The 24,228-nt window shown below is 44.9% G+C and overlaps 1 protein-coding gene and 1 long non-coding RNA gene across 2 annotated transcripts; one reads left to right on the top strand and one right to left on the bottom strand.

Annotated features, from left to right (window-relative positions):
* Nucleotides 1–1,089: 1,089 nt before the first annotated feature.
* On the bottom strand, nt 1,090–21,492 carry LOC128346200 (zinc finger protein RFP-like). Its single transcript, XM_053299202.1, has 7 exons — nt 21,010–21,492; nt 18,911–19,006; nt 15,602–15,832; nt 13,816–13,838; nt 13,489–13,613; nt 8,091–8,147; nt 1,090–5,878 (listed from the first exon to the last, which is right to left on the bottom strand). Exons 1-7 carry the CDS (start codon nt 21,427–21,429, stop codon nt 5,361–5,363), a joined length of 1,470 nt encoding a protein of 489 aa, XP_053155177.1. The 5' UTR covers nt 21,430–21,492; the 3' UTR covers nt 1,090–5,360.
* On the top strand, nt 18,203–21,016 carry LOC128346209 (uncharacterized). The gene is made up of 3 exons (XR_008316843.1): nt 18,203–18,289; nt 18,980–19,118; nt 20,881–21,016. It is a non-coding gene; the product is annotated as an uncharacterized LOC128346209 (long non-coding RNA).
* Nucleotides 21,493–24,228: the final 2,736 nt, after the last annotated feature.

Here is a 24,228-nt window from a genome sequence, read left to right as displayed (position 1 = left end):
TTACCTTCCATTCTCTCAGCAATAGGTTATCTTCACCATGTCTTTTGTGCTCATGGGGGTACGACATATTTTGGGATCCTTGGGATCCAGCAGCTGAGTATTAAGTGTGTCTGCATTATCTTAACATTTAGGAACTACATTTCCTTTCCCACAATGTTGCACTGCACAGGCCCAACTACTGTAAATACTGTATGCAAAACCAGTTTCAAAAAAATTATGCTGCACGTTGAAATTCATATAACAAGGTGCTGATGAAATGTAGTACATTTTCATGGCCACCAGACTCCCGAAGACTGCAACCAGGACATTTACTTGGAGCTTAGATGAAAATTTAAATGGCTGATTATATGGACAGCATGGATAAGCTAAGCAGACTGTGAAAGAGCATTCAGTTGATATCAAGAAGTCGTAGTAGGGGAAATTCCATTTTAGCTCAGAGCATTAGTAGAACTTTGCAAGTCCTTTTTACTGGGCAACCACTGTATACCGACTTGGAACTGAAATGTGAAAACAGAGTTTCAACACTTGAAATTAGCACCTTGATATTGGGATATGACTGAAATATTGGTATTTGGGTATGGGTATTGGAAGTATAAAAACTACTATGAAGTATACAGCAGTGTAATATGGTTCCAAATTTTTATACATTCAAAATCTATCACTTTGGAGTGTAGAAATTAAGTGTGCCCCTAGTTCTACTAACTGGTCTTACTATCACCAGCAAACAACTGACTGTCTCTATTCTACCACCCAAAGGCAAGAAAATTCCACCAGATCATCATGTCACCCAGTTCTCTTACACTGGAGTCCATTACTGCACCTCTAGATCCTTGGTCAGCAACTAGATGTATGTGAAAGCTATTTTGGGGACAGGACTGTGGGGCTAAGCCACCTCCCAGGAAATTACACTGTCACAGCCATCAGCCCTTCCAGAAACCTCTTGCTCCCCAAGGAAACAGATACTCTCCAGAGGTCCAGGTTTTGTCCCTAGTCCTCCAGTTGTTGAGCTCTAGTCTTGGTGACAAGTCAACTGAGAAAAGAGGATTCATCAAAAGCTGTTACATAACAGAAACACACACACAAAACTACTGTGTTCACTAGAGAAATTTTAATGCAATGACAACCATTTTCTGGATCAGAAATGTATACATCTGTTTGCCCTTAAAGAGGAGAACATCTTTCAAAAAGTGCAGATTTGCCACCTTGTATAAGCGAACAGTACATCACTTAACCAAGCATATTTGCCCTTAATCCCATTTTGCCTTGTTGAAGTCAATGCGTCTAAACACATCAGAGCAAATAACTGCAGCTTGACTGGTTTGGGGGCTGCACATATGGCTATGGCAACACCTCAAATCATGTATTTCCTGTAAGGAACTGAGTGTGGACAAGGCTGAATACATCCAAATTCTGTGAGGAAAAATCTACCATTCCATAGGCTTTCATGAGAAGCCACATCAGTTAAGACACTTCAGGTGTATAATGCAGGTATGACCTAGGACTACTATCTGAACATTCTCCAAACCCTCTACTCCTTGGGTTTATGCAGATGATCGGAGCAAATGTGACTTTCCTGCTTTTTATGCTTAATGGGCCCCCAAGTCTCGAGCCTACAGCAATGCAGTATCCAATCCAGACATAAAAATCAGGGCAATGGGATAGCTATACTGCTGTTCACTATTTAAAAAAATGAAATCAAGCATACATGCATCCCAGTGCTGGAGAGGGGAATGCACAGCCATCAATAAATAAATAGAATATTGTTATTCTTACTACAAAGCAAAAAGGCTCATGGAGTGTCAAGGTAGATGTGGTAGGGGTCATGGTTCAGTGGTGGAGCATGTGTTTTGTATGTAAAGAGTTGCTGGCTCAATCCTTGACAGCTCAAGTTTGTCTCAGGTAGTATGACTAGAAAATACTTCTGTACAAGATCCTCAAGAGCTGTTCCTATTCAAAGTAGACAATGTTTGGCACGGGTTTGGTTTTGAAGCAGAATGGGTGGTTTTTCAGAAGACAGCTGGTTGCCAAACGTTTGTTTTTGGCCTGAGTATAAGGCTGATCTTTCGTAAGTGTTGCTGAAAGCGATAAATCCCTTTTTGACACACACTCTCTCTCTCTCTCTCTCTCTCACACACACACACACACACACACACACACACACACACACACACACTTTTTTTAAAATTAAAAAAAGGTAAATAGATGCTCGGATGTTGAAGTGGCAGAACAGTAAAGCACTCATATTTGTAGAGTGGCCATAATAAAAATGTGGATGTTCCTAAATGGTGGTGGTATGGGAAAAGAAGAGGAGCTGTGTAAGTCATCACTACGGATGGCAGTATATCCAATAGGTATTGATTACTCTCACAAAACCACATTCCACACAGCACTCACACTAGTTTCTACTTGGGGAAGGAATCTTTTAGAAGAGAGAAAGTATTGCTGCCTGAATATTGGGGGGAAAATGAGCTGCTCCTGCAACAGAAATGCTTCCTGAATAAAAGATCAGTTGTAAGGGAAAGACACACCACTCCATAGTTTGTAACAAGTGCTTTATAGCAGAGTTGTGTGCACCCAAGTGATAACCACAAGGGAACAGGATGTCCTAACTCCCCAGTCTTCCCTCCACCTGCTCCCCAATCAATACACACTGCTCATCTAAGAGATGCATGCAACATTAGCAAGAGGGTTGCCTAGATTTCTGGGTTTGAAACTTACAATCTTTATAAAAAGAATATCAGGCTGTAAGCTTGCAGGCAGTGTTTTTTTCTTTTGAATATAAATTACTGTACAGCACCACACTGTTGAGGCATCCTGGAAATCATCCGCATACTTATTCAGAAGTAAGTTCTACTGAATTCTTTAGGACTTAGTTCCAAGCAAGCATGCATAAGATTACAGCCAGTAATCTCTCTCCTGCACTTCCTGAATCTTAGGCCTGGGTCTCACAGAGCACCTAACATGACACTATTCCAAAGTAGCAAGGTGTTCTTTCAAGCCTGAAAGAGTAATGGGTTTCCTGGAAGAGCCCTGTAAAGGTTCACAAAAGGGCTGGTTCAGATGATATGTCACCCACTGCCTGACTACACACTATAGTGCGTGTCATGAATGTGCATGTCATTCCTCCTTCCTGATGTGCCAGGCCACTGTTTGTCCAAACTCCCCCTCAACTTTTAAACTATTTGCAGTGTGCATGAGGAGCAGTTTGGACAAAATGCTACTCCACACACGATTAGGAAAGAAGCCCCAATGTGCCAAGAGGGGGCAATAATGTGTGCACTAATGGCTGCCACATGTCCTTATCACCTGTAGTTGGACCAGTGGATGAAGCATAATCCAAACTGGCCCAAAGTGACAGCAGGGTGATAAAAGAATACAGGTGTGTCTGTACAATCTTCTCCTCCTTCCTCTAATGCACAGTGCTAGGTAAGTAAAGAGCTACTGCTTGCAGGAGATGCTACAGATTTCCTCAAGAGGAGGAGCGTACTGGGGGGGGGGGAAATCTCAGCTTTCATTAAAAAAGGGAAAAAAAATCTGAAGGTAGAGCAAGTTCTGTTCCTTGAAGCTACCAAAGTCCCATTCAGATATTATGTTGTATGAGTATACAGACATCTGTACACTCATTCATTAATTTTGTGTGGAGGACTATAGCCAGATGTTCTGAAAACTGCAGGAGTTCATGCCTATGAGGGCAAAAACAGGGAGGAAGCCCCACCACCCAACTGTCAACCTCACATCCAACAAACATGCTTACAGAGCTGTTTTCTGGAAGGGGAGGTGCTGTAAGCATGTTCAACAGCAATTCCATAAGCTGCAACCTCAATCACCCACAGTGCTCATAATGTGATCATAAGCAGAAGAGAGGGCACGCCCTCAACTCCTGCTGTAGGCTCCCAGTGGCATCTGGTGGACCACTGTGGGAAAGAGGGTGCTGGACTAGATGGGCCTTGGGCCTGATCCAGCAGGGCTGTTCTTATTTTTTAATTTTAATTTTAATTTAATTTAATTTAATGATTCATTTAAATGCATTCATTTTCAAGGTGAACCTGAGTACAGGTACTTTCAAATGCATAGTACAGAAGTGTACTGCTGTACCTGTGTTCAGTATGTGTTAAAAACTGTACCTGTGAACACTGTCCACTCATTGTACAAGTGTAGAATATGATGTGTGAATAGGGCTCAAGACCATCTTCAAAATGTAGGGCCAATACCTAGCGACTACAACTACCACTGCCAGTATTTATATACAGGAGGACCTGGTTACTTGCGGATTCAGCATCTGTGGTTTCACATATCCACAGTAGGGCAATTGACACGTTACCTTGGTATACGCGGGGGGGAACGAAGGGGGCGGGAGGGTTACATTAGTGTGTCTGTGGATTGTGGTGGCCGGAAATTACCTCAGAGGTCACGTCTGACTGCCATTTTGTGCTCAGGAACCATTTTGTGGCTTGTTTTTAAAGGAACTAAAAAGCCACATTTCCCACCAAAAATAAAAAATAAAAAAAATAGCAAAGTTGAGTCTTGGGGGCCATTGCTAGACCACTGGGGACCCACGGAGCACAGTAGGGCACTTTACTTGGCTTTTTTCTGTGTTCCCCCTGTTTTTTTGCCCCTTAGCAATCTAACCCCTGGATTTCCACTGCCCCAATGCCTCTGTATTTGCGGTACTTGCTGCGAACGGAACCACCGTGAATACCGAGGTCCTCCTGTACCGCCTTTCAGCAGAAGTTGAAAAGCCAAATCTTGGATGCTGCTGGGACTAGGGAGGGTAGGGCAAGAAGAGGAGACTGTGCAGGATTTCAGTGATCAGAATGCAAGTTTTAAAAAAGGACTCCAAATGAAATTGCACCCCTCAATGAAACTAGATGATACATTAATCATGCCACTTGGTCTTGAGTGTTTGATTTTTATCTTTTTAATGTAAACCACAGGTGCTAGTGCTTTATCCAGACTATAGCATGGGGAAGGGGGATTTTACCCCTCCCAGAATGGTTCCAATCTAGATCAAGGCCCTCTGCAGTTGCCATTTAAATGTCACACACATATGGGGGGGGGGGAGAGAATGACACAATCAGCCTAACTAGTTTGGCCTTTACAGTTCTTGCAGACAGCTGATTTATTTATTTATTTTGTAAGGGGCCTATAAGTTAAGGAGTCTCTTCATTGTCTGGGAAACTGATAAGAAACAACTGGGGTAGCTATTTATCTTTCCATTCTCACTCCCTTGTCCCAGCTTACTTTAAGCTGGAAGTCTTTCCTTTAAAAACAGAATCTGTGCCATTCATGATATTTCACACAAAATTATGCACAGATGGAATCCCAGAAATTAAGCGGACTAGGGTAGTGTAGGCAGTGTTTCAGGGACACATCCTGAGCTCTGTAGTTGGACCCCACAGTTTGAAGAATGGACAGATCTTCTCCCCACAGAAGTTAGCAGACCGGAAAATAAAAATTAGAGACATATAATCAGCATCAAAAAATGCCACCCAACCCCTCTCATAATGCACAAATACCTGGATTTTCTCTGGGGCTTCCTCTAGAGTCAGACGAGTATCGGAAGAAGTAAAAGCCTTGTATTCATCTCCACAGAGACCCAAAGCCCAGATCCCTTCATCAGGGGAGGTGACAACAGGTCCCTTCCGCTTCACCGACTCCCTGGCAACACCAAGTGCCCAATTTTGCCCATCACCCACTTCCACCTCCCAGTACTGTATCCCTGAGGTGATTCTCTCACAACCCAGGAGAAGGAGAGTGGCATCAAACCTCTCAGGGTTGTTGGGCAGTGGCTGAAGGATGGCTCCGCGTTTCACACTTTTCTTGTCTTCACTCACCACAAGGAGGGGATGAGCTGTGAGGGGATCCAGAGTAATGCTTGCTGAGGAGAAAAACAAAGAGTCAGAAGAGCTCAGCTATGAAGGAAGCCAAAAGTTTACGAGTAGATTCCAAAAACTGTGATGCAAACCAGCCTAGGATCTCAAATAAGAGGGATGGGGAGAGAAGGAGATCGTTATCTGACCAGAACTCTACTAGCTATGCCCTAATTAAAAGGCCTTCGACAGTTTAGGTCCAAGTTCTTAAGATCTCTGGGGAGGCTCTGTCTTGTGTCATAACACTTTCTGAAGTCTGGTTGCCAAACGCACAACTCAGGTCCTTGGTTTGGGTTTGGTTTTTTTATGCCAAGAAGTAGGGTACAAATATAATAAAGACATTCCATTGTTCAGGCAGGCTACCAGTCCTGGACAAGGAGAACCCGTTAGAAGTCCAGCATTGCCTATTTGGGGGTTGGGTAGCCACTGTCAGACCAATTATGCATATGTGCACAGTGCGGGAGACTAGCTGTGGAACCTGAGAGCTATTGGGGGCAGAATACCCATTTGACCATTGCAAAACTGCTATGGAACTGGTTCAGACAATACCCTACTGGCCCGCATGATTAGAAAGGGAGCATGCCACAGATCAGTCATTCAGATAAACAGCCCTCCCTCACTTGATAAAGGGATGTGCTGAGAGGGCATCAGGATATGCATGGAAGATGTCCTGATAGGGGATGTGCCAAGGGCATGCCTAACTACATAAGTCAATAAAGTATTATCCGAACCGACCTATGTCAGGAAGCTGAATACTCAGCCTATGGAGACCAAAAGCAATGGATATAACATCCCAGAAGCTGCCCAGGGAGTGGTGTGTCTGAGACTTCTGCCCAGTTCCTGTCAACTTAAAAGTAGCCAAGGGGTGGGTATAGGCAGCAATCTCAGTAATGTGGAAGCTTGAGGGAAGGTGGACCCAGTTTGCCTTACTAGACTGCAGGCAGGCTCTGAAATCACTTGGAGGCCAACGCATGCCTCCACACGGAGAACCCCCACAGAACTCCAGGCACCAAATGACTGGACAAGAGCCAAGACTTCTTCCATTTACTTTACCCCATGACTGTAGCCCTATTCAATGCAATGCGCTCTATGTGGGGCAGCCCTTGTACGTAGTCCGGAAACTACAGTTGATTCAGAATGCGGCAGCCAGGCTGGTCTCTGGGTCATCTCGGAGAGACCATGTTACTCCCATATTGAAGGAGTTACACTGGCTGCCGATGTGTTTCTGGGCAAAATACAAGGTGTTGGTTATAACCTATAAAGCCCTAAACAGCTTGGGCCCTGGGTATTTAAGAGAACTTCTTCTTTGTCATGAGCCCCACCGCCCATTGAGATTATCAGGAGAGGTCCGTCTGCATTTGCCACTGGCTCATCTGGTGGCTACTCAGGCACGGGCCTTCTCCATTGCTGCCCCGAGGCTTTGGAATGAGCTCCCTAGTGAAATAAGAGCCTCCCCATCTCTGACAACTTTTAAAAAGTCTTTAAAGACGCATCTGTTCACCCAGGCTTTTAACTGACATTGTTTTGATTGTTTTGATGTTGTTTTTAGAATATTGTTTTAAAATTTTAAATTGTTTTAAATTTCTTGCTTTTAAATTTCTTGTTTTTGTTTTTAATTAATGTTTTACTTTTTTAATCTTGTTGTAATATATTAAATAAATAAATAAATAAATAAATAAATTATTCAGATGTTTTAAACAAATAATTAAGTGCGGTACACACTTACAAGCCCAGAAGCAGGTTGGAAGTCCTGCCACAGCAGGTCACTCACATTATAGCACTGTTCATCTGACGAGGGAAATGCTAACACCAGAATGACAGACACTTCCCATACAGAAGGTCCCAGATACAATCCCTAGCATCTCCAGGCGGGGTGGGAGAGACTCCTGCCTAAAATCTTGAAGAGCCTTGCCAGTCAGTGTAGACAATACTAAAGCTAGATGGGCCAAGGGTCTAACTCGGCATAGGGCAGTTTCCTATACTCAGCCTCTCAAGATAGGGAAGAAAGAAGGAGGAGTCACAAGGCTCATGTCACTAAAGTGTTCAAGGCTCTTCCCCTTTCCTGTACAAATCTTTCTATATTGGAGGGAGTCGTCATTCCCATCAACCCTTGCCACACCATGTGAAGCAGTGTCTGGGAGTTTCTAGGAAAGGCACAAACAGATGTTGCTGCTCTATCTCAGCAAAAAACAAAAAACAGGAAACACAACCTCAACTCACCTTTTTTCGCTGATGTTTCCATTGATTTTGCTTTTGCAAATTCAGAAAGCATAGTCTCTGGAAAAAGAGAATAGAGAATATTTTAAGAGTCAGGATTCTCTGTTCATTGCTGTTAGATATGAAGCATCAAAGATGCTCCTAGATAAACGGCAGGAGAGGACAGAGGTGTTCAGTGGTAGAATTACTGTCCGCTCTGCTGGGAAACTGGGTGGAGAGTATCAGCTAGGAGAGGCATCACAGTAGTTTGAGAATTGGCTATTTAGAGAGGTATTTGGCATGCCAATGTTCTCAGTTTTCTTCTTACCTCTTTCAAGTTTCTAGCCCTCATAGTTACTAGAGAACAGCTTAGAAAAATGCACAAGCATATCTGGTGAAAACTCAGGAACCAAAGAATATGGTTCTTGACGACTGGAGCACAAGTGGAGAAAGACTCAGCTTGAATCCGACAGATTGCAACATAGAGCTCATTTAAAGACCTATGCTCAGGCAATATGTGCAGCAAAGAAGCAATTCTTTTCTGCCCATATTGCATCCGCAAGTTCACGTCCAGCGGAGTTGTTCAGGGTTGTGAGAGGGCTAGTGAGTGCCCCTCCTCCCTTGAACCAGAATCTGGAACCATCGATTACCCGCTGTGATATGTTTAATGGATTCTTTGTGGAAAAAATCTCTCGTATTCGGGCCGACTTAGACTCCGTCTCCACAATTACCTCAGTGTCTGATGTGGAGGCGTCCAGCGACTCCGCTTGTATAATTAGGTTGGATCAGTTCCAGTTTGTGACTCCTGAGGATGTGGACAAGCTGATTGGAATGGTGCGGCCTACCACCTGTTCTCTTGACTGTTGTCCGACATGGCTTATATTATCTGGCGGGGGGTTGTTGTGGAAGGCCTGGTAGAGATCATAAATGTGTCTCTGAGGGAAGGTAGGATGCCTCCTTGTCTTAAGGAGACAGTTATTAGACCGCTTCTGAAGAAGCCTACCCTGGATCCCTCGGACTTGAGCAACTACAGGCCTGTCTCCAACCTTCCGTGGCTGGGCAGGGTAAGTGAGATGGTGGTGGCTTCACAGCTCCAGACAGTCTTGGTTGAAACTGATTATCTAGACCCATTTCAAACTGGCTTTCGGGCTGGCTAAGGGGTGGAGACTGCCTTGGTCAGCCTGATGGATGATCTCCAATTGGCAATTGACAGAGGAAGTGTGACTCTGTTGGTCCTTTTGGACCCCTTGGCGGCTTTCGATACTATCAACCATCGTATCCTTCTGGAGCGTCTGAGGGGGTTGGGGGTAGGAGGCACGGCTCTGCAGTGGTTAGAAGGAACAGGTACGCAGTCTAGGGGTGTTTCTGGATCCGAGCCTCTCCCTGGTGTCCCAGGTTGAGGCAGTGGCCAGAGGTGCCTTCTATCAGCTTCGGCTGATATGCCAGCTGTGTCTGTTTCTTGAGGTTAATGACCTCAAAACAGTGGTACATTTGCTGGTAACCTCCAGACTGGATTACTGTAATGCACTCTATGTGGGGCTGCCCTTGTACGTAGTCCGGAAACTACAGCTGGTCCAGAATGCGGCAGCCAGGCTGGTCTCTGGGTCATCTAGGAGACACCATATTACCACTGTACTGAAAGAGTTACACTGGCTGCCGATATGTTTCCGAGCAAAATACAAGGTGTTGGTCATAACCTATAAAGCCCTAAACAGCTTGGGCCCTGGGTATTTATGAGAACATCTTCTTTGTTATTAACCCCACTGCCCATTGAGATAATCAGGAGAGGTCCGTCTGCATTTGCCACTGGCTCGTCTGGTGGCCACTCAGGGATGGGCCTTCTCCGTTGCTGCCCCAAGGCTTTGGAATGCACTCCCTAGTGAAATAAGAGCCTCCCCATCTATGACAACCTGTTCCTTCTGGGGAAGTGTGACCCCATACAGAACAGGCAGATCAAAAGGGTTTCTCGAGTTCCGACCCTGCACAATGAGTACCTCCGTCTTATCTGGATTCAGTCTCAGTTTGTTATCCCTCATCCAGCCCATTACCGCCTCCAGGCAGATATTTAGGGAGGTTATGCCCTCTCCCGATGATGCTGACATGGAGAAATAGATTTGGGTGTCATCAGCATACTGATAGCACCCTGCACCAGATCTCCTGATGATCTCTCCCAGCGGTTTCATGTAGATGTTAAACAACATCGGAGACAATACAGAGCCCTGGGGAACACCATACAAAAGTTCAGATTTTGAAGAACAACAGTCTCCAAGGGACACCATCTGGAACCTGTCCGAGAGGTAGGAGCGGAACCACTGCAAAGCAGTGCCTCCTACCCCCAACCCCCTCAGACGCTCCAGAAGGATACTATGGTCGAAAGTATCGAAAGCCGCCAAGGGGTCCAAAAGGACCAACAGAGTCACACTTCCTCTGTCAATTGCCAATTGGAGATCATCCATCAGGCCGACCAAGGCAGTCTCCACCCCATAGCCAGCCGGAAGCCAGTTTGAAATGGGTCTAGATAATCAGTTTCCTCCAAGACTGTCTGGAGCTGTGAGGCCACCACCATCTCAATTACCTTGCCCAGCCACGGAAGGTTGGAGTCAGGCCTGTAGTTACTCAGCTCTGAGTGGTCCAAGGTAGGCTTCTTCAGAAGCGGTCTAATAACTGCCTCCTTAAGACTAGAAGGCATCCTACCTTCCCTCAGAGACGCATTTATGATCTCTACCAGGCCTTCTACAACAACCCCACTGCCAGATAATATAAGCCATGTCGGGCAAGGGTCAAGAGGACAGGTGGTGGACCGCACCATTCCAATCAGCTTGTCCACATCCTCAGGAGTCACAAACTGGAACTGATCCAACCTAACCACATAAGAGGAGTCGCTGGATACCTCCACATCAGATACTGAAGTAAGTGCGAAGACAAAATCCAAGTTGGCTAATGGTTTTAATGCTGTTTTAAAGTATTGTTTTGAAATTTTTTAAATTGTTGTAATGTGTGTGCCCCCGCCCCATTTCTGTCTTAACGAATGTTTTACTTTGTTTTTATTCTGTTGTAAACTGCCCAGAGACGTAAGTTTTGGGCAGTATAAAAATGTTTTAATAAATAAATAATAACAAACAATCATCTAGATTAGCTGAAGACCTATCACAGAAGGCTCATGGGTATTTTAATATTCTAGCCACTGAGGGGAAAGGTGAGTTGTTTATTGCATTTTTATCCCACTGTTCCTCCATGGCAGGGCTGCACAACTTTGACCCTCCAGGTGTTGTTGGACATCATCACCAGCCTCCCATCATCACCAGCCACAGTGGCCAATAGTCAGGGATGATGGGAGTTGTAGTCCAACAGCACTTGGAGGGCCAAAGTTGTGGACAGCATACATCAAGGGTGTCAAACTCAAAATCGGGCAATGGGCCGGATTTTATTCCAGTGTACCTCTGCACTGCCACATAGCCTTGCCCCTGCCTTCTTGCACCTTCTTCCTCTAACTTGCTTTCTTCTTCCCCTTCCCCTTATCCCCCCTCCCTTGCCACTTAGATTAGCTGAATGCACTACTTTTACACCAGAATATGTTCAAAGCAATATGGATGGGGGCAAACAAGCTGAAACTCAATCCAGATAAGGAAGTACTCTGGGTTGGTTGAAGCCCTACACGGCTTGGGGCTGGGGTACCTGTCGGACTGCATTCACCCATATGAATCTGCCAGGGCCCTCTGATCATCATCTCAGGCCCTGCTCATGACCCCGCCATGAACAGAGATCCGGTTGGCGGTGACTAGAGACACGGCCTTTTTGGTTGTGGCCCCTCGGCTTTGGAATGCCCTCCCTGAAGAGCTTCGTCATGCTCCCTCCCTCAGTGTTTTTAAAAAACATCTTAAAATACACCTTTTAAAGGATGCTTTTTAAAATCATTATTTTGTTATATCTGGTAGGTTCTTTAGCTTTTTATAATTTTCAGTTTTAATTTGAACCTAATAATTGTTTTTAATCTGACTTTTTTTGGTGTGTTTTTTTTAAATTCATTACTTGTATCTGTGTCTATGTTATTGTTGTAAGTTGCCCTGAGCAGTATTGCACTGGAGGGGCGGGGTATAAATATTTTAAATAAATAAGTAAGAAAGAAAGAAGGAAAGAAAAGTGAAAATAAAATTTAACTGTTATGGTTAGAGTGTTTATTTTAACACTCTAATCAGATCAATAACTCCCAAACACCACCATGTTCAAGGAGAGCAGAAGCCGTCTTCCTCCCTCCTCCACTCACTCTAGCCCAGCCTCCTCCCCCAAGGACAATTTTCCTCCCTCCCCCATCCCTTGCTCTTGCACAGGCCTGAGTGCCCAGTCTGCCAACCTCTGCTCAGAGGTCTACTGCCACGTTAGAGCGTGGTGAGATGGGGGTAGGAAATGCGGCAATGGCAGCTGGAACCTAACTTCGGAGCGCAGTGAGGCCATGGGGTGGGGTGGGGGGGACATACTGGCCAAATGGCTGGCTGCTTCTGGCCAGCATCACATTTCTCCTCTCCGCTGCTGGTGCTTTTTCTCCCTCTGCCTCACTTTGCTCCAAAGCGGTAGTAGATCTCTGAGCAGAGGCCCAGAGACTGGGAGCACAGTGGGGAGGGGGAAACGTGCCAGGAAGGGAAGCAGCGGCTTGTCGGGGGCCGGATTGTTGAGTTCTGTGGGCCAGCAGTTTGATACCCCAGGCATACATGGTTCTCTCCTCTCACTACCCTTCATCCTCACAACCGCTTTAGTGACTGGTTAGACCAAGTGTGCCTGGCGCATTAATGAGCTTCACAGCCAAGTGCAGACTAGAACTTGGGTATCCCTGTTCTCAGACTGACACTTAATCACTACAGCACCTTGCCTGTCACAAAAAAACTTTAAAAATAAATAAATCCGTATAGCTGTTATGAGCAATGCGACTATGAGGAAAAGCAAGAACCTCAGCCAAGCCGAAGTATAGGAGAGATGTGCCACATGAGCTGCAAGGCACAATTTGTGGAGACAGTGGGCTTGAGAAGCCTGGAGGCCAGGAGTCAGCAGATGGTGCTGCAGTGCTCTGCACAGCTCCTCACAGTTCTTTATGGCTCTGTACCCCCTGGCTCCAAAGCTACTTGGATTTCTCTCTCCATTCCCCTCCTCCCCACCACACCACATACAAACTCTTGTGCTCTCCACCATTCCCATCTTTACAGATGTTATTCTTTTAATTTATTCTGCACACAACCATTATGTTTCTCTGAAGCAGAACACACAATGCTCAGGGCCATGTATCTATGTGGACAACACTGTTGGATCTTGGGCGGGGGGGGGCGCTGGCGGGGGGGAACCGCCACCTCCTTTTCTCCAAACCAGTCACTGTAAAAGGCAATTCTTGAGTATTTTAAAGCAGCCACAAGCTCTCGTTTGCCCCTTTTGGTACCTCGACATTTCTCCAGAGCCTCCTTGATAACAATATTTTTCAAACTGAAGTGCCCAAGCTTCCTTTCCAGGTCAGTTGGAGAGGAAGAAACTTCAACCAGTTGTGGTAGCTGTCCATCCTTACATCTACAAGGGAAGACACACAACCATTTAATTGTCGATTCTGGTTATAAATCTAAGAGAAATTCCCCCTAACAGAGAATAGATTTGAACTTCATAGAGAACCCTCAAAATCTTTCATGAACATGAATCTAAATTAACAGAGTAAGCTTCCTCAGTTCTTCCTACTATAATAAAGAGTGTTGTGATTTGCAATGGCACTACCTACCTGTTCAGAATATTCCTGATGTCCTGCGGGGCGGGAGGGGGTGAAAAAAAAAGATAGTAAGTCTCACATTTGTTATGCTAGAAATACCGCCTAGAGACTCAGCAGTAAGGTAGCAAATAAAGTGAATATAGCCTAGCAGAGCTTTCAGCTGGAATCTGGATTCAAATCCCATTTCAGCCACACAATATACTTAGTCAAGACCTGCAAGCTTCTGCTTCAAATAAGAGGGGAACTCAAATTGCAAGATTGTAGAACTGGATGAGATCAGCATTATGAACAGGTCTTGCAAGTATTCAGTACTTCCAAATGAAATTGGTCAAATAAGTTTTCATTTTTTGAAAATAAGTTTCTAGTCCGCATGCCTGTGAAATTACACTTCATTCAAGTATGTATTCTGACATTATATTGACACATTAGAGGACTGTATCATATGTCTCCCTATGTGTCTTAATATGTGACAAAACCACCAAAATTCAACCATCTACATAGGTCTGATCTCCTAGCTATGGTTAGGAGCCACCAGCAGACACATTCCTCTCTTTCTTAACTCCCACCCTTCTTTTGGGGTAGTTCACATTAAAATTGGTGCAGACTAGATGTTGTACTATAAGAACATACGAACAGCCCTGTTGGATCAGGCCCAAGGCTTCTCTAGTCCAACATCTTGTTTCACACAGTGGCCCTCTGAGAAGTCCACAGGCAAGAGGTGAGGGCACACTCTCTCTCCTGCTGTTGGTACCCTGCAACTGATATTCAGAGGCATCTTGCCTCTGAGGCTGGAGGTGGCCTATAGCCACTACTATAGTTAGCTTGGGAATGGAATGGAATAGAGGGGGGGAAATTCACATGCAAATAGGTAACAAGGGTGTTTCCAACATCCTGTTTATGTCTGGACCAGACCGAAGACTCCAAACCTGCAATTAATATGTGACGTATGCAAGTCAGAAGGACATGTTCTCATTTATTTTCTTACACTTCTGAACTCTGTGTGTGAGCCGAAGTCTAGAAACTTGCTCTCTCACTAAAATATTCAAATCCATCCTTGAAACCCACCTTTTCAGATAAGCCTTTTTCTTAACTCCTTAGGCCTCAAAGAAGACAGAAGTATGTGCAATTGTATTTGCTCACATTCAGCTCTTAGAATTTTCTCTCCTTTTCTGTCTCCCATAATGTCAGAATCTAGACTGACAGTATGGCTCCTTAGGGCAGGGACCTATCTCTTCTGCTCATATTGCTTTAGAAATATCATCTACACTGATGCCATACTAAATAATAAAAGAGGAGCTTCTTGGGATTGTTTACTAGAAAGCCAGATTTTGGGCTGCATGGTGCCTTTCTAGGGGTGCTTCTAAAGCACTTCAAGACTGAAAAGAAGGTTTTTTTGTTTGTCCTTCGGCATACCCACTTCTGTACAGGATTGAGCTGTTAGTTATGTTTATTATACACCCACAGGTCACACATAACCTGTGCCAGTCCCTGCTAATCTAGAGGTACCAGAAACCTTATTCAGGTGGTACAATCTAAACAGAGGAGACAAGAGGGCATTAACACAAAAGCAATAAAGAATACAGAGCATAGTGGCCCTAATGAAGTCTTCACTCCATAGGCACCGAGCCTAATAAATTATGCATCTCTAGAGCACTGTTTTTTTCATTGTTTTAAAGGAGGGGCCGTAACATAACAGTAATAGGACACATTTCCCCCCAGAGGTGCTGATTCCTGCATGTCCAGCTTTAGTACTGAAGAACAGGAACCAATTGTGCAGGAAACCCTAAAACAGTCTTACCTGCAGGAATTCACTTGCGGGCTGTTGAGATTTCTCCTCCACTTCACTGATCAGGGCATCAAGGCGAGTAATCTCTTCTGAGAGTCTGGTAGCAGCCCCATCTCTCCGCTGTACAATCTCCTTGTCAAGATTCTTCAGCATGATAATCATGAGTCGCTCTATTTTCTCCAGGAATTCGTGTATTTGATTAAACTGGGCTTCCACCTTCTGCTTCTCAGTTTGTACATCATCCTGTAAGGAGCATGAGAAGGGCAGGATGGAAAAACACGGAGGGAAGTGGGAAAATCCCCTGCTGCTCTCAAGTTCATAGCCTAACCAGGACTGTGCAACTGCTCTGGGTGCCAAGATGATGGAGACACAAATCCAGTTTGGGAGGAACCCCGAGAGCAGTTGTGTTTATTTTAAGAAGTGTTCAGTTGGGGAAGGTAGGGCTTGGTAACATGCATTTATACTTGCATCCTACTATTACTAATGCTACAAATATTTACATGCCACTTTTCAATAAATGCTCTCAAAACGTTTTACAAAGAAAATAGATAAGATTTATCTGTCCCCAAAAGGCTCACAATCTAAATAAATAAATAAATAAATAAATAGCAAACCAGCAACCACCACTGGAGGGATGCTGTGCTGGGGTTGGATAAGGGTAGTTGCTCTCCCCCTGCTAAACATAAAACCACCACCACTTTAAAAAGGCACCTCTTCGCTTAGTCCATCCTGCTTTCACCCGGGGCTTTCAGTGATCCACCATCGTCCAAGCTTCTGCTTAGCTTTAGCAGTGCCATCAAGTGCTGCCAGACCAGTCACTGGACTTGGTTTGATACCAATTGTAACTGCTTAAGCGGTATACAAGTATATAAATATGCATAACAGTAGTAATAGTTTTGAGGGGACAGGGAGGATTCTCTATCTGCCTAGGATGCAAGGAAACCTCACACCAGCTCAGCGCTGGCCTTGAGGCAGTCACCTCAGATGGCCCCTCCTCACCCCAGCTGCCACCACAGAGCCACCTAAAAGCCATCTTACTGAGGGGAGGGGAGGGGAGAAGAGGAGACAGACACAGCCTATCAGGAGACCCGATTTAAGAGCTTAGCAGGAAAAGATTTAGTCCTTCAGAAGTCTTTATGGCTCTTTTTTGCTGCTTTGTATGGATGCTTACAGTTTTCATGCTTTTATGTAAACCACTGGGAAGCTCACCTGAATAGTGTGTGTATATATGTGTGTGTGTGTGTGTGTGTGTTGTATACACACACACACACACACACACATATATAAATTATATTAATTCTCCTGGGTGTGCCTTGGAATGTGAGTGTCAGCGCCCAGCTGATTGGCTGGGCGGCAGAAGCGTCTGATTGGCTGAGGCGCACCCAGGAGGATTGGTCGCTGCAGATTGGGCAGCAGGATTGGCCAGAAGGAGGATTGGGCCTGGTCCAGCCGTGGAGGCAAGGCCCAGGAGTGGGGAAAGAAAGTGTGGGGGCAGAAGTAGCGGTGGGGAGGAGAGGTGGCTGGGCCCAGAAGCGTAGACTGGGGCAGGAAGGTGGGGGGGTGGAGATAACCAACGGCCTCAAAGAGCGCACAGATGCTCTGTGCGGGGTTGGCTAGTATGTGTGTGTGTGTACACACACACACACGACATAAATAAGGAAATGTGTGGCAACTGCTGCCACCAACCCTCCCTGCCCTAAGTGCTCGCAGTCACCTGGCTCAGTAGGATGGCCCAACAACACTCTCCCACACAACCACTGCTAGGAAAGGAAAGCAGTGCTTAAGAGCATCTAGCCCCAACTCCCTTACCTAGCTGTGATTGGATATAGGGATGTGCATGGAACTGGCTCCCTTTGAGCCAATGGTGGGGCAGACGTGGCTTTAAGGATGGGGGAGGATGCACTTACACAAACACCCGCGCTGCGCTTACCCCCTCTGGCACTCTGTGTAGAAATAATCCAGCAGGGCATCAGCATACCTCTTTGCTGCCCCATTGTTGCCCTGACCAGAAGTGCCGTGCGTGCATAGCAGATGTGCGCATGTCATGCGTGCATGCGACTTACGCGCGCATGGCACTTCCAGTCAGGGAAACGGGGTGGCAAGGAGGTATGCTGCTGCCCCACTGGGCTATTTATACACAGAAAGCTAGAGGGGGGAAGTGCGGGGGGGGGGTAAGTGCACCCTCTCCTGTTCTTAAAAGCCACCCCTGCATCTGAACCCTTTCAAACGCGAGGGTTCTGAACCCTTTCGGCTTTCTAAGAATATAATGCTGAACAGGTCTGTGTACATCCCTAATTGGATATGCCCTGCCTTTAGATACCAAGACACACTCCTTTCCCTTCCACTCTGGATTTGAAAGGAGGGAGGGAGGGAGATGCTCTGGTTCACCATTCCTCTGCCCACCCTCAGTACATGAGCCATTTGGGGTGGTGGGTACCATCTCAGGGGTCAAATGCTCATTTCAATTTTTGACAAGGTCCACACTCCTAGAGATAGGAAACAGGCAAAAACACTGCAATTTTTTTCAGCTTTCAGTGTTACCAAGCTTTTATTTTCCTGACCATCAGGTCTGCAGCAGCCAAACTTGCAACGGTGTTATTAAAGTTTTAAAAACACACAGACAGCTATAAAATTGTATCAAAGTTGTCAGAGGAATGGAAATGAACATTGGCAGCAATGTCCTCCAAAGAGTATTCCATGGTGAGAGTACAGCAATTTGTTTATTGTGATCTTAACTCCAAGCTTAACCCTTACCCTTTTCTCTGTGCACAAATTACAGCAATTTTACGCTAATTATTTGGGGGTAGAGATAAAGAAGGGGTGATTACACAGAGAAAGCTTAAAGTTCAACAGTGCTATCAGTTCCATCTCTAGAGGGGTAGACATGCCAAAAATCACTATGAGCATTTGTCCCCCAAGTTAGTACCAATGGTTAAGATTTGTGGGCCGGGCTCATAGACTATCTTCCTTTTCAAATCCAGAGTTGGAGAAGGAAGAGTGGCTTTTTAAAAAAAAACCTGCAGGCTGCCTGTATCCGATTGTTGCGGTTCACTGCAGGATAGAGAGGCAGGGAGCATTTGGCATCTTGTTTCAGGCACCATCCAGACATGGAGAAGAGTTAAAGATTAAGTCATATGTTGCCAACAACCCAATGTGATTAAACCTACAGCTGTAGAGTAAATACCCTAGGGGATCAATATATAGTATGACCAGACAGCAAACCTGGCTATAATGTACAAGGACATCCCCCACCCAAGCCCTAGGAATAACAGATATCCCTTACGTCCAGGTCCTTCCCTGGCAAAAGAGACAAATACATACCTGCTCAGCCTGGCTTCTGCAATCCAAGTCTTCTTTTGATTCCTTCAGCTTTTCTCTTCTTTCCTTCAGGGCTTTCACATGCGTGGCAACTTGTTGCTGAGCACAACCAAAAGATGCATCCGGAAAACATTTAAGAATCAAATATTGTGCAACAGGCACTTTCTCCGTAGATAGTCTGCAACTCAATCCTATGCATGCTTACTCAGAGGTAAGTCACACTGGGTTTAATGGGCTTGCTCTCATGTAAGTGTGCATTGGGTCATAGCCTTTAGTTCTCTACAGAACTCTGCACACAAGGCTTTAGGCAGCTTTTGCTCTTTTGTCTTATGCGACACTAGACAAGATCTCAGAGGGAGTCTGTGATAAACAGATGACATTCACATGGAGCATAACTCAGTTGTCCTATTGAATCCATGTGTGATTTCCTAGCTGCCCCAAATGAACCCCAAATTCTACTTACATAGGAACAGTTTAAAGAACAGAGTATGCTGAACCTGGAGAAGAGAAGAATGAGGAGGGACATGATATCACTCTTCAAATATTTGAAGGCTTGTCGCAGCCACAGAGGGTGTCAAGGGCTTGTTCCCTGCTGCCCCAGAGGGCAGGACTAGATCTTGTTGACTTAGATTACAGGATAGATATCAGTTCAATAACAGAATCAGCTTCTTAATGGTAAGATTAACTGGACCAATTAGCCAGGTGAATGGTGGGTTCTCCCCCTCACAGGAGGTCTTCAAGCAGAGGCTGGACAGCCATCAATTGAGAATAGCTATGGATTTTCTGCATCAAGTAGGAGGTTGGACTAGATGGCCTCCAAGATCCCTCCAATGCAAGGATTTATTAAGTAACTTTATTAACAAAACAAAAAAATGTTACTCTGCCCTTCCACCAAATGTGATCTTCAGGACAACTTACAAAATGCATAATAAAGGGCAGCAATAGCTAAATCAATCTGTCTAACCTGCAGTTAAAGCACTAGATCAATACTAATCAATTATGTGGAGTCAGAAAAACAGCATACTGCCCAAGAAATAAACCAGGCAAACAAGCTGGAGGAAGGTGAGAGTGGGACTGCAAACACCCCAAACAAAACGAACTCAAACACTCCGATCACCAAAGCCGGGGAAATGCTTGACTAACAAGCAGAAGGTTGCTGGTTCAAATCCCCGCTGATATGTTTCCCAGACTATGGGAAACACCTATATCGGGCAGCAGCGCTATAGGAAGATGCTGAAAGGCATCATCTCATACTGCACGGGAGGAGGCAATGGTAACCCCTTCATGTATTCTACTAAAAGAAAACCACAGGGCTCTGTGGGTGCCAGGAGTCGAAATCGACCTGACAGCACACTTTATCTTGAAGGCATGTAGAATTAATTTCACCTGGCACCTAAAAGTATGCTTAAAGGTAAAGTGTGCCGTCAAGTCGATTTCGACTCCTGGTCCCCACGGAGCCCTGTGGTTTTCTTTTGGTAGAATACACGAAGGGGTTACCATTGTCTCTTCCCACGCAGCACGAGATGATGCCTTTCAGCATCTTTCTATATTGCTGCTGCCCAATATAGTACCAGCGGGGATTCAAACCAGCAACCTTCTGCTTGTTAGTCAAGCATTTCCCTACTGCGCCACTTAAGGTGACTACAAGCACCTAAAAGATAACAAAAGTGGCACAAGGAGCGAGAGAGTACAGCAGGCACTGCGCTCTCTCTCTCCAGCTGCTTACCTCGCCTCTAAAAGCACCCTAAGAAAGGCAGGATCAAGTTCATAGTTCATTTGAAGTGCTCAGTGGCAGACATAGGCTTACAACGACCCTGTAAGGTAGATCACATGGCTTGGAGCAAACGAGAGTCAGGGTCTTGTGGTGACCTTCAATCTTGCCTCTTTTGCGAGGAAGGGGTGTGAGGCAGTAGGCTGGCATGCAAAACTGTTATGGGGCTGATGACTAAGCAGAGGTTTACTACGATCCACAGGAAAAGCAGGCGAGGGAGAGAGAGAAAGCGAGCAGGATAATGGATTAAGCTGCGAGTGGATTCCGACGACTCAGCCTCTAAGAATGAATATAACCGGGGGAAGCCAAGAGGGCGCCACAGATGCCTTACCTTGTAATCCTGAGCGGCCTCCTCGATGGGAAGCATGGGGTGAGACTTGTGAGCTCGGGATTCCCTGCAGATGACACAGACGGGCGTTTCATCTTCCTCGCAGAAGAGCTTCAGGGGCTCCTGGTGCTTCTCGCACAGCCTCTGGCCCGGCAGCGAGGTGGCCGTATCCAGCCTCAGCCGCTTGGCGACTTCCACAACATTGCCCAGCTCCCTGTTGGGCCTGAAGCTTCTCTTCCGAGACCACCTCCTGCACTGAGGACAGGAGGTGTTTTCGTCATCCGACCTCCCCCAGCACTGGGTGATGCAAGACTGGCAGAAGTTGTGCCCGCAGTCTATGGACACCGGCTCTTTGAAATAGCCCAAGCAGATGGAGCAGGTGATCTCTCTTTGCAGAGTTTCCAAGGGGCTCTCAGCAGCCATGACGGGAAGGGGAGGAGAGTGTTGTCTTGCTGCTTGCAGCCTCCTCCAACCATGTGGCTTCCCGGAGGACTCGGATTGGCTGCAGGAGAGCCAGTGCATGAGATGCGCGCAAAACATTGCCTCAAACCCCACCCCCGCTGTTGACACTCGGGGAGGTTCTTTGCCAAAGTCTTTGATCAGTTGCAGCGGGAGCAAGGACAGGAGCTTGGTTTCTCGCCAGCCGAAGCTCACGCCACTTGTGGCATGAGCTTGAAGTCTGTTGCCTTCAGTTAGTCGGAAGACACGTAGAGATGGTGGTGGGGCGGGCATGGCAAGAGGGACGGAGTGGCCTGTGACAACTCAGACTGCTTTAGCAGCTATTCCTGCTGCTCTAAATTGTCTTTGTACTTATTTTGTATACCGTCAAGCTGTGCAAAGACAGACACGTCTACAGTTTGTATGTGATATATTTATTTAATTTATATACACCACCCTTCCAAAAATGGCTCAGGGCGGTTTATCTCAAAATAAACACAATTGAGTACATTTTAATACAAAATGCAAATCTCTAGGCGTTTTGTCTAGTTTTATGTAAACAGCATAAGAATTCACATTTGAACAATTTAAAATAGATCAGTTTAAACTAACCAAAAATATGATTGAAGAGACTGTTAAAAGAGTATTTTTGAAAGCTCCCAGAGATGGCAAGGCTCTTACTGTGATGGGGAGCACATTCCAAAGCTTGGCAGCTCTAAAGGTCTGGCTCTGAGCTAGCGGCAGCCATAAATGCACAACCATAAACAAACCTGGGAAACACCCCAGATGGTCTTAATGAGTGCTGGGGACCATGAAGAAAATGCTCTCTTGAATACCTTATTATATAGAAATACTCTGTACCACATCTAGTACAGAATATAGAGGTGTAATCAGGGGCGTAACAAGGCTGGAGTGGGCCCAGAGACAAAATTTTAAAATGGGCCCCTCACCGATACACACACACACTTCACAATATATAGTCATGTGACTTGCCTCTGGGGGACCCCTCGAGGCATGGGGGCCCCCAGGCAGCCACCTCCCCTTGCCTAATGGTAGTTACGCCCCTGGGTGTAATATATATTGTATGAACATATTCTCTGCAGAGGCTGACACTTCATGCATCTGATGGAGTGGGCTTTACTCCACATATGCCACAGTAAATCTATTAATCTTTAAAGGTGCCACAAGAATCTTGACTTTTTTTTTTTAACCCCAGAGATGAGCTATGATGAAAACTCCAAATACATACTGGGAAACATCACCACTGCTCAATCAGAATTATGAGAGACAGCAGGCAGCTCTGGCCCAACGGAATTATTTAAGCTGAATGTTTGCATGGGCCACTGCCTTTGCATTGCTGCACAACTGGAGTTTGAATTTTTAGTTTTGTTCAGTTTTTTAAGATGGAAATTTGTTTAGTTTTTTGTGCAGGGCTAGAAAAGATGGTGTAAGATTCATGGAAATAAGTTTAAAAGGAGTGCAGTCAGTTCCTATTTTCTTCCTGGTGGCAACAGGCAGCAATTCAGTATGTGGAGTTTTCCACATCACTGCATTTCACAATTCACTTTTCTACAGATTTTTTTTAAAATTATTGTTTTATTTACGAGATTTCTATATGGTCATTTAATAGCAATTTTCATAATGGTTTACAACAACCATCTTTCAGTACGTACTTATTACAATGTCATTTGATTAATTGATTGAGTGAGTGCCCTCAAGTTGGTGTTGACTCTTAGTGACCACATAGATACGATTCTCTCCAGGATGATCTGTTTTCAACTTGGCCTTTAAGGTCTCTCAGTGGTACATTCTTTGCTGTCATAATAAAGTCCATCCACCTTGCTGCTGGTCGTCGTCTTCTCTTTCCTTCAACTTTTTCCAACATTATGGACTTCTCAAGGGAACTGGATCATCAGGGTACATTTAAAATATTTCTATACCGCCCAAAACTTGTCTCTCTGGGTGGTTTACAACTAAAATCATTTAAAACATCAAATCAATTAACAAAATCATTTAAAAGATTAAAAACATTTAAAACCCAGTTTTAAAATTATTTAAAACTGTAAAACTAACTAAAAGCCTGGATGAATACATGTGTCTTCAGTGCCTTTTTAAAAGTTGCTGGGTGCATGTATAAAATACATGGCATTTTATAGAGTAACAATTCTGTGTCTCAAAAAACTTACCTGATTACACACAAAAAAGGTAGCTGTGTGGGTCTATCAAAACATCCAAAAGGCACAGTAAGATAATATCTTTATTAGGGCCAAAGTGTCACAAGATCATAAGCAAACTTTCTGCTTCCTTGGAATTCTTCAGGACAGTGAGGAGAGAGAAATACTACCAGCATTATGCTAAACAGCAATTCCCCAACACTCACCTGAATTTTATAGAAAAAAAATCCTTGTGAACCCCTATAATATTTTCAGGTGGGATAAAGTCTTAGCTAAGAGAGACTGAGAATCTTAATGTTCCTATGATATCTGGTATAATTTTAAAAAATTTTTGCAGCTTCAAAGTGTTTTTGTCTAGGGAGGACGACACAAAGTTGGTCGTTGTATGGTATGGAGATTGGAGTAAATCCTATATTTGCTAATTTTAAAATGGTGGGTTTTTTCCTTGTGCCTTTTCTTTACTATAGTATGATTAATATACTTCTATATTGCTTTTCAATTTAAAGAAGTGCTAAGAGCAGTTTACATAGCAAGAGGAATGAGAAAATATGTCTCTACCTCCAAATGGCTCTCCCCACAAGAGACTATGGCTTAAAAAACCACAAATACA

Source organism: Hemicordylus capensis, chromosome 2 (assembly GCF_027244095.1).
Source record: "Hemicordylus capensis ecotype Gifberg chromosome 2, rHemCap1.1.pri, whole genome shotgun sequence".
In the NCBI taxonomy this organism is placed as follows: Eukaryota; Metazoa; Chordata; class Lepidosauria; order Squamata; family Cordylidae; genus Hemicordylus; species Hemicordylus capensis.
The sequence above is the reverse complement of the archived record's forward strand: the minus strand, read 5'-3'. Positions and strand labels throughout refer to the sequence as shown.

Excerpts from the sequence above, each read along its gene's own strand:
- LOC128346200 (XM_053299202.1), bottom strand. The coding sequence starts at position 21,429 with ATGGCTGCTGAGAGCCCCTTGGAAACTCTGCAAAGAGAGATCACCTGC. Across the intron at positions 15,833-18,910 it reads GCAGAAGCCAGGCTGAGCAG|GATGATGTACAAACTGAGAA; the intron begins GTATGTATTTGT and ends TGCTCCTTACAG. Across the intron at positions 13,839-15,601 it reads CCGCAAGTGAATTCCTGCAG|GACATCAGGAATATTCTGAA; the intron begins GTAAGACTGTTT and ends CCCGCCCCGCAG.